Source organism: Odontesthes bonariensis, chromosome 17 (assembly GCF_027942865.1).
Source record: "Odontesthes bonariensis isolate fOdoBon6 chromosome 17, fOdoBon6.hap1, whole genome shotgun sequence".
NCBI classification, from domain to species: Eukaryota; Metazoa; Chordata; class Actinopteri; order Atheriniformes; family Atherinopsidae; genus Odontesthes; species Odontesthes bonariensis.
The window spans coordinates 23,303,890-23,316,875 of NC_134522.1; the positions used below are offsets into that span (position 1 = coordinate 23,303,890).

Genomic DNA, 12,986 nt, shown 5'->3' on the forward strand with positions numbered 1-12,986 from the left:
TGAAGCGTAACAACGTATTGGCTTACGCACGAGTTAGTGCAACAAGAATAAATGGCTAGCAGCGGCAACAGGGGGGAGCAAACAGAGGACGCAAGACTACTCAAGAAGTCGGTCCGGCATTTTTTAACTATGAAGAAGCTCTTGTGAGCTGCTTTTAAATGCAATGAAAATGATACGAATACTGAGCGGTGCGTCTTTGAAAGCTGTTGGTGGAGCTCAGTCGAAGCTGGTAAAGGGCATTGCAAGCAGACAGCTTCACAGGTAAGACATAAACATTAAAGTGGACAACACTGCTGCTGTTGTTTGGCTTTAAAACACGCGAGAGTCGTGTCGAGTATTTCATTGTCGAATTAGTGTTTAATTTTACACAGTGGTGATATTAATAGAGATAAGAGGCTGACGAGCAGGCACTTGCTTGAGCACCTAACTTTTACATTCACTTTTTTTGTTTTGTTTTCACTCCTATTCATCTTTGCACACAATGTTGTGTTACATTGTTTTTCGTGCAGATGGTCACATCATTTTTCTTTGCTGACAAATAGTTCCTCCAGTCTGCACTAAGTACAACCCTAAATGTCATAACTTATAGTTATTGATTGATAACAGTTAGGTAACTGCCAGCAAGAACCCAGAGTCATCAGAGGTTAGTTGATAAATTAAATGTTCCCCATGTCAGAGTACAGCCATACATGTTTTTACAGGCTGCCTGGCTGTGATCATCCAAATTGAAACTTATAAACTGAAACTTTGTAGCTTCTCAGAATATTGTCACTTTTTAGTCTTCACAGATAGTGCTCCACCTAAAAAGTGTTGTGAGGCTCCATGTGCATTTATTGGTTCAGGCCTTTGGGGAGGATTATGGTTGGCTTGTCAAAAATGATACAAAATTCCCAATATGCTGTTAATTCATTAGTGCACCGGATATAAATGTTCTCTAAGTCTTGAACCTCTTGTTGCTCTTTACAAATCCTCTGTTGAAGTCATGTTGTGAATTGTAAACACTTTGGAAAGAATGAACAGTAACCTTATGTGTAAGATGAAGGGAATGAATTTACAACCGATGTCCTCTATTCATTGTTACAAATTAACTGTTTGTTACAACGTTTCCCTGCAGAGAAGTTTCAAAGGTCTCTTGCTCGAACAAGTCATGCCCAGTTAGACATTAAAGCCCAAAAATGAACGTTCTACTCTTCTTTCTGTGGAACAGTTTGATTTTTAGGAATAACTTTAAGTTAGAATTTGCTGCCTGTCTGTTTTTTCAGCACATATGATGTGGCCGTGGTCGGTGCTGGCATCGTGGGCTTGGCCGCAGCCAGGGAGCTCATTCTCCGGCATCCTTCACTGAGCTTCATCCTGCTGGAGAAGGAGAAAGAACTCGGTGGGTTGCGTTTTCAACGTTGCAGTGCACAAAGACAGCAACTTTTCATTAGTCTTAAAAGTCTTTGTATGATTTCATATCCAGTGTGCTGCAGGGCAGAGCCAAACATACAGTCGTGTCAAAATTAAACTACACTCTCTTTCAATTCCAAGGTGTTATCTTTCCATGTATGATAACAAGACATTGCCTGGTCCTTAGCAGGCATTAAACGTAAGAACGACCAGAGATGAGTAACAACACACGACGTGTTACGCTGTGTCATTATTTATTTAACAAAAACTAATACAAATGCAGAAGCTTTGTATAGAGGAAACTAATTACACGCTTAATTCAGCAGCTTGTAGAACCACCTTTAGCTGCAATAACTTGAAGTAATCATGTTGTGTGTGATGTCATCAGTCTCTCACATCATTGCTTCAGTTCATTGAGGTTTGCAGCATTGGTTAATGCACAGCTCTCTTCAGGTCCCACGACAGCATTTCAGTCAGGTTGAGGTCTGGACTTTGACTGGACCATTGCAACACCTTGATTCTTTTCTTTTTCAGTCATTCTGTTGTAGATTTTTTTTGGGATCACCGTTCTGCTGCGTGACCCAATTACAGCCAAGTTGTAGCTGTCAGACGGATGGCCTCGCATTTGACTCAAGGATACTTTGGTATTCAGAAGAGTTCATGGTGGACTCAATGGCTGCGAGGTGTTCAATCATTAGCCCTCCACCGTGCTTGACAGTTGGTATGAGGTGTTTGTGCTGATATGCTGTGTTTGGTGCTGCTGTGCATTAAGACCAAACGTCTCCACTTTGGTCTGGTCTATCCAAAGGACATTGTTCCAGAAGTCTTGTGGTTTGATCAGGTATACAACTTTACAAACCTAAGCTGTGCTGCCGTGTTCTTTTAAGAAAGAAGAGGCTTTTTTCCTGCGGCCCTTCCAAAGAAGCCCTACTTGATCAATCTTTTTCAACCTGTGCTGTCGTGAACTTTGAAGATTTAGCATGCCGAGGCCTGTTGAGTCTGACATGGAGCTGCTCTTGAATTTATTTATATTTTTTTGTCTTTGAGCATCGCACGGTCTGACCTTGAGTTGGACTTGCTGGAACATCCACTCCTGCTAACGTTTTCCACTTGTGAATAATCTTTCTCGCTGTGGAATGATGGAAATGACCTTATAACTCTCAGATTGATGGGCAGCAAAATGTGCTGATGTCTTTCCTCCTTGGCATTGTGTTAACACACCTGACTGCTCCAGACCTGAACACTGGCAAAACCTCTGCTTTTACAGAGGTGCTCACACTTGCTGATCATCAATAATCATTTGCTTGTTGCTGTGTATATTTTGACTCTACATAAGAAGCGGAAAACAAAACCAAAAAATAACGCTAAAGTTTCCCATTTTTCTTTCTGCAAAACCTCTCGCTTATTCATCTGCTCTTTTTGCCACCTTGCCAGCCTCACACCAGAGCGGCCACAACAGCGGAGTCATCCACAGCGGGATCTACTACACGCCGGGCTCTCTGAAGGCTCGTTTGTGTGTACGAGGAGCGACGTTAGCCTACGAGTACTGCGAGAAGAAGGGAATCCCTTACAAGAGATGTGGAAAGGTCTGCTTTGGTGTTTTAACGAGATAAGATTTGTTGTACGGGGTGTTTATTTTAAATGATGCGTTCAGAGGGGCAGCTGACAGACATTTGTGCAACACACAGTGTGCATACAAACCAGATCCACCCAGTGAGTGATTTATCAGTTTTGAGTCCTTCACAGTGTATTTTTGACCTCTTTGTTGTTTTTTTTTTTTATAAAAAAGTGTCTAAAAGTGAGTGTCAGCCGTATGATTAGGTCTGTGTAACCCCACGTACCTTTCGTTAACTGTTATCTGTCCGCTCACTGAATGAATTTACCGGCAGCTTATCGTCGCTGTAGAGCAGGAGGAGATTCCCAGACTGAAAGCCCTGTACGAGCGCGGCATGAAGAATAACGTGCGGGACCTCAGCGTCGTAGATGCAAAGGGGATCCAAGAGCGAGAGCCATACTGCAGGGTGAGAGACGCTTTGCTTTCTATTGGGACCAAACAAAACGTGATGGCAGAGGCTAATGATATGTCATCTCTGCAGGGGATAATGGCCCTGGACTCGCCTTACACTGGCATCGTTGACTGGAGGATGGTGGCTCTCAGGTACGGCACAGACTTTGAGGAGGCTGGCGGCAAAGTGGTGACCGAATATGAAGTCAGTGACATCTCCACGGTCAAAGAGAGCCCAGCTGAGAGCACTGAAGGCAAGAGCTCACTTCAAAATTGAAGAGTTGTAGTTATTCTCCACCAGTGTATTAATATATCTTTTTTTTTTTTTTCAATCTCATATGTAGGAATGAAATATCCAATCGCAGTCAGAGATAAAAAGGTGAGACCAGTGCAAATAAAAGCGTCACAACATTGAAATTTCATTCTGTTGTTCCTCACTCCTCATTTTATCTTTTTAAAAAGGGTGATGAGGTGCGGTGCCGTTACGTCCTTACCTGTGGGGGCCTGTATTCAGACCGTCTGTCGCAGATATCTGGATGCAGTCCGGAGCCAAGGATTGTCCCCTTTAGAGGAGATTATCTGGTTCTGAAGCCAGAGAAACACTATCTGGTCAAAGGAAACATCTACCCCGTGAGTCTGCTGAAGTCTTGATTTGATCTGGGTTTGTCGCCATTTGTTTGTCATTAAAAAAAAAAAAAAAAAAAAAAAAAAAAGGATTTCTTTCTGCTTAACTCATTGGCTGCCATTGACGTCTATAGACGTCAATTTAAATACAACCGTTGACTGCCAAAGACGTCTATAGAAGTCTATACACGTCAATTGCGTTTTTTTAACGGAGCGGGCTGGGGAACAATCTAGCGGAGTTCGTCACTAAATCTTAGGCTTGTAAACACTAAACAGAGAATATACTGGCAAAATTACCCGCAAAGTGGCAGCAGTGCCACTTTGGATGGGAGATGAGTAAAGATCACATAGATTGTAGAAGAAGACTGAAGCGGCTTTGAAGCCAATGAGACTAATCAAAATGTTTGTAAACTATAATTGCCAAGATCGGAGAAGGAGAAAATGTCGCCGGCGAGACAAAACAAAAAATTTAGGCAGCTAACGCTCGAACAGAGCCCTTTGTGCAGCAGAAGTAGTGCACCACTACTATCCACCGACGAGATACCCGGGCCAAGCGGAGAGAGTCGTCGGCGTGCGCGTATTTCACCTCAGCGGAGCGCACCACCAGACAGTTCTGATGACTCAGACAATGCTATGCTATCAAAATACCTTCTCAGTGTTGTTTTTGCTGTTTTATGGAAGGAAACCACTTTTCAGATGTTTGAGGTGTCACTAAAGCAAAAAATTTTAGCATCAAAGTCACTGTTCTGCTTGACAGGTTTCTTTGCACAAAAAGCTTGTTTTCTCCCTTTTTTTGGTCAAAAACAGCTGTTTTTGGTGAAACCAACCTATGTTCTACTGTCTATTACTAAAGGACTGAAAATGGTACAAACAAACTTTTTTTTCCTGATGAAAAAAGAGAGTCTACTTTTTCTTTTGGTAATTTCGGTGTGTACATAGTCATAAGACGCACTTTTCTGTGGGTCTTGGAAAATCAGTCAAAGTACTGTAAAACACTTGGCAGTATGGGTCTCTCTGCACTGAAAATGGCTGGCAGCCAATGAGTTAAAGAGACGGTGTTGGCAAGCCTCAGCCTCTGGTTTACCTTTTTTGCAGTCTACTAAGGGAAAAACATTTGAACAGGTTGGACTGTATTGGATTCCAGCTAAAGATTCCTCTTAGCTTTCAGTCTGTATATACAAATTGACAAGCAGATCCTGAGAAGCTGAAAATAATTTAGTGATATTTAGCAACATTTTCAGCTCTACATGGGAGTTGAGGCAGATATCACTGCCGGAGGAGGTTCAAGAGACCAACACATCTTACACCTAAGATGCTAGGTTGACAGGTTTTAGATAAATATGTTGTTTCATAACAGCAGAATATATATATTTATTTATATATATATATATATATAATATAATGTTATATTAGTTTGTAAAATGATTGAAACAAAATTTTGAAACAAAAAGTCACCTGGTGGAAAAAAAGCTCACAAATTTGTAAATTGGGTGTTAAAACTGGTAAGCTGTGTGGGCAGATAGTGTAACCCTTTCAGAAAGATATTTCTACAATATAAGATTCCAGAAAATCTGGGGATTCTATCATCTGTGGTACAATATACCATTAAAAGAGGAATAAAATCGGCAAAACTTTCTGTACAGAATGCTAAAGTGATAAAAAGATTAGTTTTAAATGGCCATCATCATCAGGCCCTCAGGAGAACTACATTCCCTAAATGGGTTTAGCAACACTGCTGCCTTCAAGATGAATTGAGATGAAGTGGTGGTTTACAAGGCACGGCTAACTTTCAAATCAGTTAAGACAACGTTAATGCTGAGCAATTTAAAAAATGTTTTGAATCGACACACGCCGCTGAATGACTTCTGTAAAACGTTTTGACAGGTTCCTGACCCACGTTTCCCATTCCTCGGAGTTCACTTCACCCCAAGGATGGACGGAAGCGTTTGGCTTGGCCCCAACGCAGTCCTCGCCTTCAAAAGGGAAGGTTACAACGTGTACGACTTCAATGCCCAAGACTTTGCAGATGCTCTCTCCTTCAGGTGGGTGACTGAACGTGTCCTGGGTGCTTACAAGTCCTGTGCAGTGTTTGAGACTGATTCATCTTTGTCTTTTTACTCTAGAGGCCTTCAGAGGCTGATAATGAGAAATGTAACTTATGGCATTGGAGAAATGTACAGAGGGGTTTTCATCGGTGCGCAGGTTAAAATTCTGCAGAAGTACATCCCTGAGCTCTCCCTAAGTGATGTGCTCAGGTAGTGAAACGATGCAGACAGAATCAAGAGTTCTGATTCATTACATATGTCAGCACGGGCTCGTCTGTAACCTGTGTTGTTTCCTGTTCAGGGGCCCCGCAGGAGTTCGAGCTCAGGCCCTCGACCGCGACGGAAACCTTGTGGACGACTTCGTGTTCGACGGCGGCGTTGGAGATGTGGGCAGTCGGGTGCTGCATGTGCGTAACGCTCCCTCGCCGGCAGCCACCTCCTCCCTCGCCATTGCCGAAATGATTGCAGATGAGGTGGAGAAGCGCTTCACGCTGTAGAGACACACGAAGGAAACATCCGGCCCAGAGTTAATAAGTGAGAGCACAGTGTTTTATCAGCCTTTAACTGACTCAGAGACTTTTTAGTGCAGGGCAGACCTTAATTTAACTGAGAGATTGATGTATTTTTCTTTGTTTGACTGTTTTTCAGGTTGCTTGTTGCATTTAATCCCTCCTGTCACATTTTTTACACTACATTTCTGTCTTTTAAAAAAAAAAGCACATCATCCGATCTTCTTACTGAAAATATGAAACATAAAACAGTCTTTTTTTTTTTTTTATCTCCTTTACCCATATCACCTCCAAAAAAGGTCCATTCATTCAAAGTGATAAACGTGTGACATTAACTGTGAACTTTTGCATTTTGAATGAAAGATTTTTAAAAATCAAAATCTGATACTGACTGCCTTTGTAAATGAGCCGTTGTATGTCAGTTTATTTGTGCTCTGAACAACTGCCTTATGGGACTGAACAGCTGAAAACTCCAGATGTTCATGCTGTTCTCATAAGTTGAGTAGATGATGAGATTTAAAAAAATAATAATTAAAAAAAAAAAAGATTCAGTATGTGAATTCTATCATTATGTAACAGTGATATCGGCAGTACAGTTTACAAAGAAGGGGGGGTAATGGTATTTGTGTAGTGTTAAAGACGGTTTTTAGATCATATCAAGACTAAATAGTGCCGTCTTATATTATCTTTACATTAAAGCAAAGTTGTGTGTTTTGTGAGGATTTAGTAGAAGTTTGCCAGAATCTGCTGTTTGTTATTGCCTCAGAGGCTTCACATACTGCTTTAAGTGTTCAGATAATGCTCGTATTCCTTCTGTTATTCCATCTCTTGTATTGACAGCTGAATGTTTAAGTCTTCTTGCCACATGTATTTGTTTTTGAAGCGTAAATTCACCCAACATCTGAGGTTTGTGACAAATGTGTGCCTTTCACGTGTTAAATCGAAGACACTAACACAGGTGTCTTATCTAAGATGCAAGGAGAAAGGGAAGAGTCTCTAGAACCAACATCACTGTGTTTAATGTTTTTTTTTTTGTACAACCAGAGTTATTTTAGTTTTGACACAAGCTGCTGCAACGGTTTCATCACGTCTTGGGCCAAACGTATATACAGTTTGTCCACTAGGTGGCAGAATTGCAACTACGAAACACCAAATGTGTGAGCCCCAATGGAGGCACAAAAGATGTCTAAATTATTTTGATGTCGGTAAAACCAATAGGTCTCAGTGTTTATGTTATTAAAACTTGCATGATAACTTGGAATAAAGTGGATTCTATTTTAATTAATGACGTTTACTTGTCAATGGAAATACATTTTATACTGTTTTTGACATTACTCAGGTACAGCAATAAAGGTTGTTTATTTGAACTATTTAGTACTTTGTCGTTTGTCTTCATAAAGCATGTGAAGTGTAACACACAGAAGTCCAAACATGTTTTTTTTTTTTTCCTGCCCTGTAAAATATGAAATTACGCGGCATGCGCGCGTGCCTGCCAGGACGCTCGGCGCTGGGAGCAGCAGCAGCAGCAGACAGGCAGGGAGGCAGCGGAGTTGGTACGAACATCTTCGACTTCTCAAACCAAAAACACCTCGACTGCCGTTCAGCTGCTCTGCTCACCAGTATGCCTTGGACTGCTCGCTGTTCTTGGAAATATACGGTGGATTTAGCGTGTGGAGGCTGCGGGGAAGATGATTAAATGTGAAGTGAGCTGCGAAGGAGAAAGTGTGCCTTGTTTGGAGCTGGTCGTGTGCCACAACAGAACTCGGAGCGCATCAAGGCCAGCAGCAGCAGCAGCAGCAGCCAGTAGCACTTAGTTAGCTTGTCGGCTAGCTTACTAAGGTTACAGGTGTTTAGGGAGCTAATAACCAAACATAACTCGTAGCTTTAGTTAGCTGGCAACAAGTTGTGCTTCTATGTCTTGATGTGACACTGATTTAAATGTGGCTGTTATAACCTTGTTTAGCAAAAGTAGCAAGTATAACACTTAGCAACATTGTTATTAGCTGTTAGCATTTTAGTTAGCCGCTGCCCCGTGTTTACAGCAGCAGGCAGCTACGTTAGCCACCAAGCTAGCGAGTTAACTTTATTGCTACATGTGCTTATTTTCTTTTGTAGCTAATTATTCGCTGTTAAACCCAACTCGACCGTGGACTGGCGGTGTGGTTGAGCGTTTCTCTTCACTTTTATAAACAAGCCAGTCTGACTTTTTCCACCGTGCCTGCCTTGGACTGACCCACCCTTAAGGACTATCTATCCGGGGCCGATGCTGACAGTTCAGCCCGGATCACGGCAACGCCAGGAGCCGCTACAGCAATGCAGCCCCAGCAGATATACGACTTTTCAAGTGACGAGAACAGTCAGAAATGGAGAGGCCTCTTCGTGCAAGCCCTACGAAAGGTAGTCCTTTTTCTACTACGGTCTTGATCCCATATTAGGATTCAAATCTAAATATCCATTGCCCTGCTGAGTTGGATTGGTGCGGGGTTAGAGTACTGGTTTTATCTGTATCAAGATCTTAGGTAACACAGTTTTGTTGACATGCTTCTCATAGCCTTGTCAAGAAACTGTAAACTTTTCATGTAGAGCGTATATTAAACAGTCAAATATAGCCAATGTCTTTGTTTTCTTCACTGATGACAGATTGCGACTGACTTCTTGAAAAATGAAAGCCCTGTTTTTTGTTGATTGCCAGCGATTGCTGCAGACTTCTGGACGTATTGAAACCGCTGTCCTCATCTTCTGTGGTTGTTCAACCAGTCTGTCACTGCAGTTCACTATAATGACTCTTTTCCACGTTGATTTTGCACAAGTTGTTCGATGTTGACCAGTCTTTACAGCAACTTGATCCGTAAGCTCTGTTTAATAGTTTTATGGTGAGCTAATAATTTGCACGGTGCAGCTGAAACTATCAGTGGAGCAGTCCTGAGACCAATGTGAAACTTCATGCTCCCAGCCACTTTATTTGTTCCTCATTTGGTTTTATGATTAAGATGTTTAATCCTCGTTATGTACAGACCAACTGCTGTTGTTTTATGATGCTTGCATGTCAGGCTTTCCTCCCCTTTTCTAAAGAAATGCAACTTCACTCTCATAAACTTATGTGACACTTTCAGGAGAAGAATTTCATTTTAATTGGTCAGCAGGACCAATCTGTATCAGTTCCTTTTTGACTATCCCTCTCTTTCCCTTTTTCTTGCATCATCTTTGCTTCTCCCCGTCATCGCAAGATTTTTTTTCTGGTTTTCTGCTTTATGCTTCTTTTGTGGCTTTGAGTCTGCATTTGCTGACAGGGGTGGGAGGGCTGATTTGCTGTTCAAAAAAAAAAAGGGGAATATTTCTGATTTTCCTATCCGGTTTTACACTGCCTGTCCTAAATAAATATATATATGTGTATATCCCTCATACTTTAGCTTTGATTGCAGCACACATTCACCCAGCATTGTTTTGATAAGTCACACTGACATCTTTTTTTTCCCCCTAAGATCTTGTACTGATGATGGGAGATGGATCACTATGAAAGGTCCTCTCCAGCACATCCCAAAGTATGGGGTTAGGGTCTGGCCTCTGGTGGTCCAGTGGCCAATCCATGTTTGAAACCAATGTCTCATGCTCCCTGAACCAGTCAATCTGAGCCTGATGAATCCTCACATTGTTATCTTGGAATATGCCTGTGCCATCAGAGGATTTGAAAGAAATTCTACTGGCGGAAAAACCTGCTCATTGGGTATATATTTGGAAGTCAGCTGATTCTGACTGGAATTTTTCTGGGCACGTTACATTGCTGAACCCAGAACTGACCAGCTAATGTAACCCCAGATCTTAATGCTGCCTCCGTAGGCGTGTGCAGTAGCCAGTCGGCACGATGGGTGCAGCGCTTTATGTGCGGCTCTTTTTTTTTTTTTTTTTAATCCCGATGTACCCATCAATCTGGAGCAGGGTAAACCTGAACTCCTCAGACCACTTGTCTGTCTGAATACCTTGAGTTTTATCCATATTTTTAGTTTAGAAATTCTCTTACTCTAACTATTAAACATTGCCCTGGGCTGTACTTTAGATTTCACCAAACATTTACTCTATCTCTGATTCCAATCAAAGGAAGACTTTCTTCAGCCACATTTTTTTCCCCTCACAGAAGTGTTCATCACTATCTATCCAGGTTTAAACTATGTGTTGGACAGTTCTACATCGAGTTTCAGTAGTTTCAGCAATCTCTTCAGTTGTTTTGTTTGCTTGATGCCAACCACTAATTTGACTCTCTGAAACGGAGTAACATTTTTTCCACAGCCGCAGGATGTGTCCTCTGACATGGTCTTTTAAGGAATGAGAAGCTACTTGCTGGATGAGTTAGTTAAATAACTTGTTGCCAACTGACAACTGCATCGATAAGCTCTTACCTATTTGCTTAGCTATATCAAATTTAGTTTATGAATTACTAAAACTAGATTTGGTCCAATAAGCCCTGAACCTGATTTGGCTGCAGTTAAATTCATTTTGCCGGGACACAGGCTTTTGAGGCATTACTTTTAGTAAGTCTTAAAGCCTACAGAAGTGACCCAGTAGCAACATTGTGTTTACAAATAACATAGCCCTACTATCGTCACTTAACCTTATTAGATGAGAAGTGGTGTGATGAGTCAGGTGAAACTGAGAAAGCAGGTGGTGGGCCAATGTGCAACGTTACTGCCTGAACTCGCCGCACAACTGCCGGAGGGAAAGCCTGTCAGTGACTGACGTAAGAAAGGTTTGTTATGGTTTTGACAGACAGTGACTCGCTGTTTTTCACAGCTGCCTAAAGGGAGGGGGGGGGGGCTTCCTTGTAAGAAAGGAGTTGTCACGCATGACTTTGTCCCTGGCAATCAGTTTGATAGTGATGATTGAATTAAGCATTTGAGAACACTTTGGATCAAAAAGGGAGGTAGTTTTAAGATCTTCAGCTGGTGATTGATCTTTGGAGGAAGAACCTCGTAAATGAGAAGGACTTATGTAGCCACAGCCAAACTATCGGTGACTGATAGATGATTAATCAGCAACTTCTGTGATAATCTGTTTAGCAGTCATATATTTTCATCAACCACACAGACCAAACCTCCACTTTTTTTGTGTTTTTTGTTTGTTTCATTTTGATATCCACGTTAAATCGAATGTTGTATTTTTAGCTAATCTGGCCTGGCAGCAAAAGTGATTTGAAAATATCATCTTTGGCAATTTGTCTGACAAATGATTGATTGAAAAACAAATGAACACATTGAATGATGATAAAAGTGACTGTTTGGATGACGTTTCTTAAAGACCGTGACCACTTCATACATAGAGGAAATCTAAGCTTAATTGGGCAACTGTGAGGATGATGTGCTTGGTAAGAGCGTTTAGCGCCTGGTATTGTGGCATCAAATTTTCACACTTCTAAAACTCTGCTTCAGCTAAAGGAATATGGCACACTACGAAACACAACGTCTTTATTTTAAATAGAAGCTCTCACTTGTGTTTTCTTGTGCATTGAAGTTTGTGTCTGTGTCTCCTGGCTATTCTTGAGCACCGTGGCTTGTGCTGCATGAACATAATTTTTGCCACGTACATGCTGATGTTAATAACTATGAATTCCTCAGGTCTGATGTTTCACTGGATTTGAGAGGCTTGCCAGAGCTTTGCTGGGCACAGCTTCATTCCATTGCCATGTTGAGTTAGAGAAGTGCAGTGCTGTTGAGTTCATGGGGCTTTGCTCCATGAGAAACAAGCCAGCTTTTAAAGCCGGGATTGGTCAGATTACAAGCTTGCTTTGAGTTTGAGTGTTGCCTCTTTAATCCACTTTTTTTCTGAGCGGTTTAATATCTGTCAGGGTCACTTCACTTTTTGCCCCAAAGCTGAGATGGTTGTTTAGTTTTAGTCGGGTGGTTTTGTTGCACCTTTCACTCAGACTGGACAGAGCTGTTGCCACCTCAGCATCAGACAGAGTGATTGATGTCAAACCCTTCGCTGCACTGCTCCCGTCCAGAAGTCATTTATGGTCACGTGCACCGCTGTGTCTGGCACACACATATCTACTACACCACATACTTTGGCGCAGATATGCTTTCTGAGCTGCCGTTTGATTTGATGATGAAAGTGACAAGGCAGGGAGGTTTAAAACATAACTTCCTGTGCATTGTTGCCCGAAGAACTTAATCTGATGTTTCTCACAGCCACTTACTGTTGATATTTATTCTCATTTGCGTGTCTTTTTTCCATGACTCCACTTTTCATCTGACTTATTGTAGATTAATCATCAAGATGAATATTTCAACAGTTAAGCTAAGTTTCAGACACAACATGACAAGGCCATATAATTGGACCACCGTCCTTGAAACGTTCTAATGCACCTTGAGCAGGATAGAGTTGTTAACCGCAGTATGTCCAACGCCACAAAGCTGTGGACTG

The 12,986-nt window shown here is 41.7% G+C and overlaps 2 protein-coding genes across 2 annotated transcripts in view; both read left to right on the plus strand.

Moving 5' to 3' along the window:
• Window positions 1–32: 32 nt before the first annotated feature.
• Window positions 33–7,939, plus strand: l2hgdh (L-2-hydroxyglutarate dehydrogenase). Its single transcript, XM_075448396.1, has 10 exons — window positions 33–261; window positions 1,263–1,378; window positions 2,824–2,975; window positions 3,279–3,410; window positions 3,486–3,648; window positions 3,739–3,773; window positions 3,857–4,024; window positions 5,903–6,060; window positions 6,142–6,273; window positions 6,365–7,939. Exons 1-10 carry the CDS (start codon window positions 164–166, stop codon window positions 6,558–6,560), a joined length of 1,350 nt encoding a protein of 449 aa, XP_075304511.1. The 5' UTR covers window positions 33–163; the 3' UTR covers window positions 6,561–7,939.
• Window positions 7,940–8,072: 133 nt separating this feature from the next.
• sos2 (son of sevenless homolog 2 (Drosophila)) overlaps window positions 8,073–12,986 on the plus strand; it is a 32,882-nt gene continuing 27,968 nt past the window's right edge. The window contains exon 1 of the mRNA XM_075488057.1: window positions 8,073–8,969. Coding sequence (XP_075344172.1) covers window positions 8,886–8,969 — 84 coding nt within the window. The 5' untranslated portion in view covers window positions 8,073–8,885. The remainder of the gene's footprint in view (window positions 8,970–12,986) is intronic.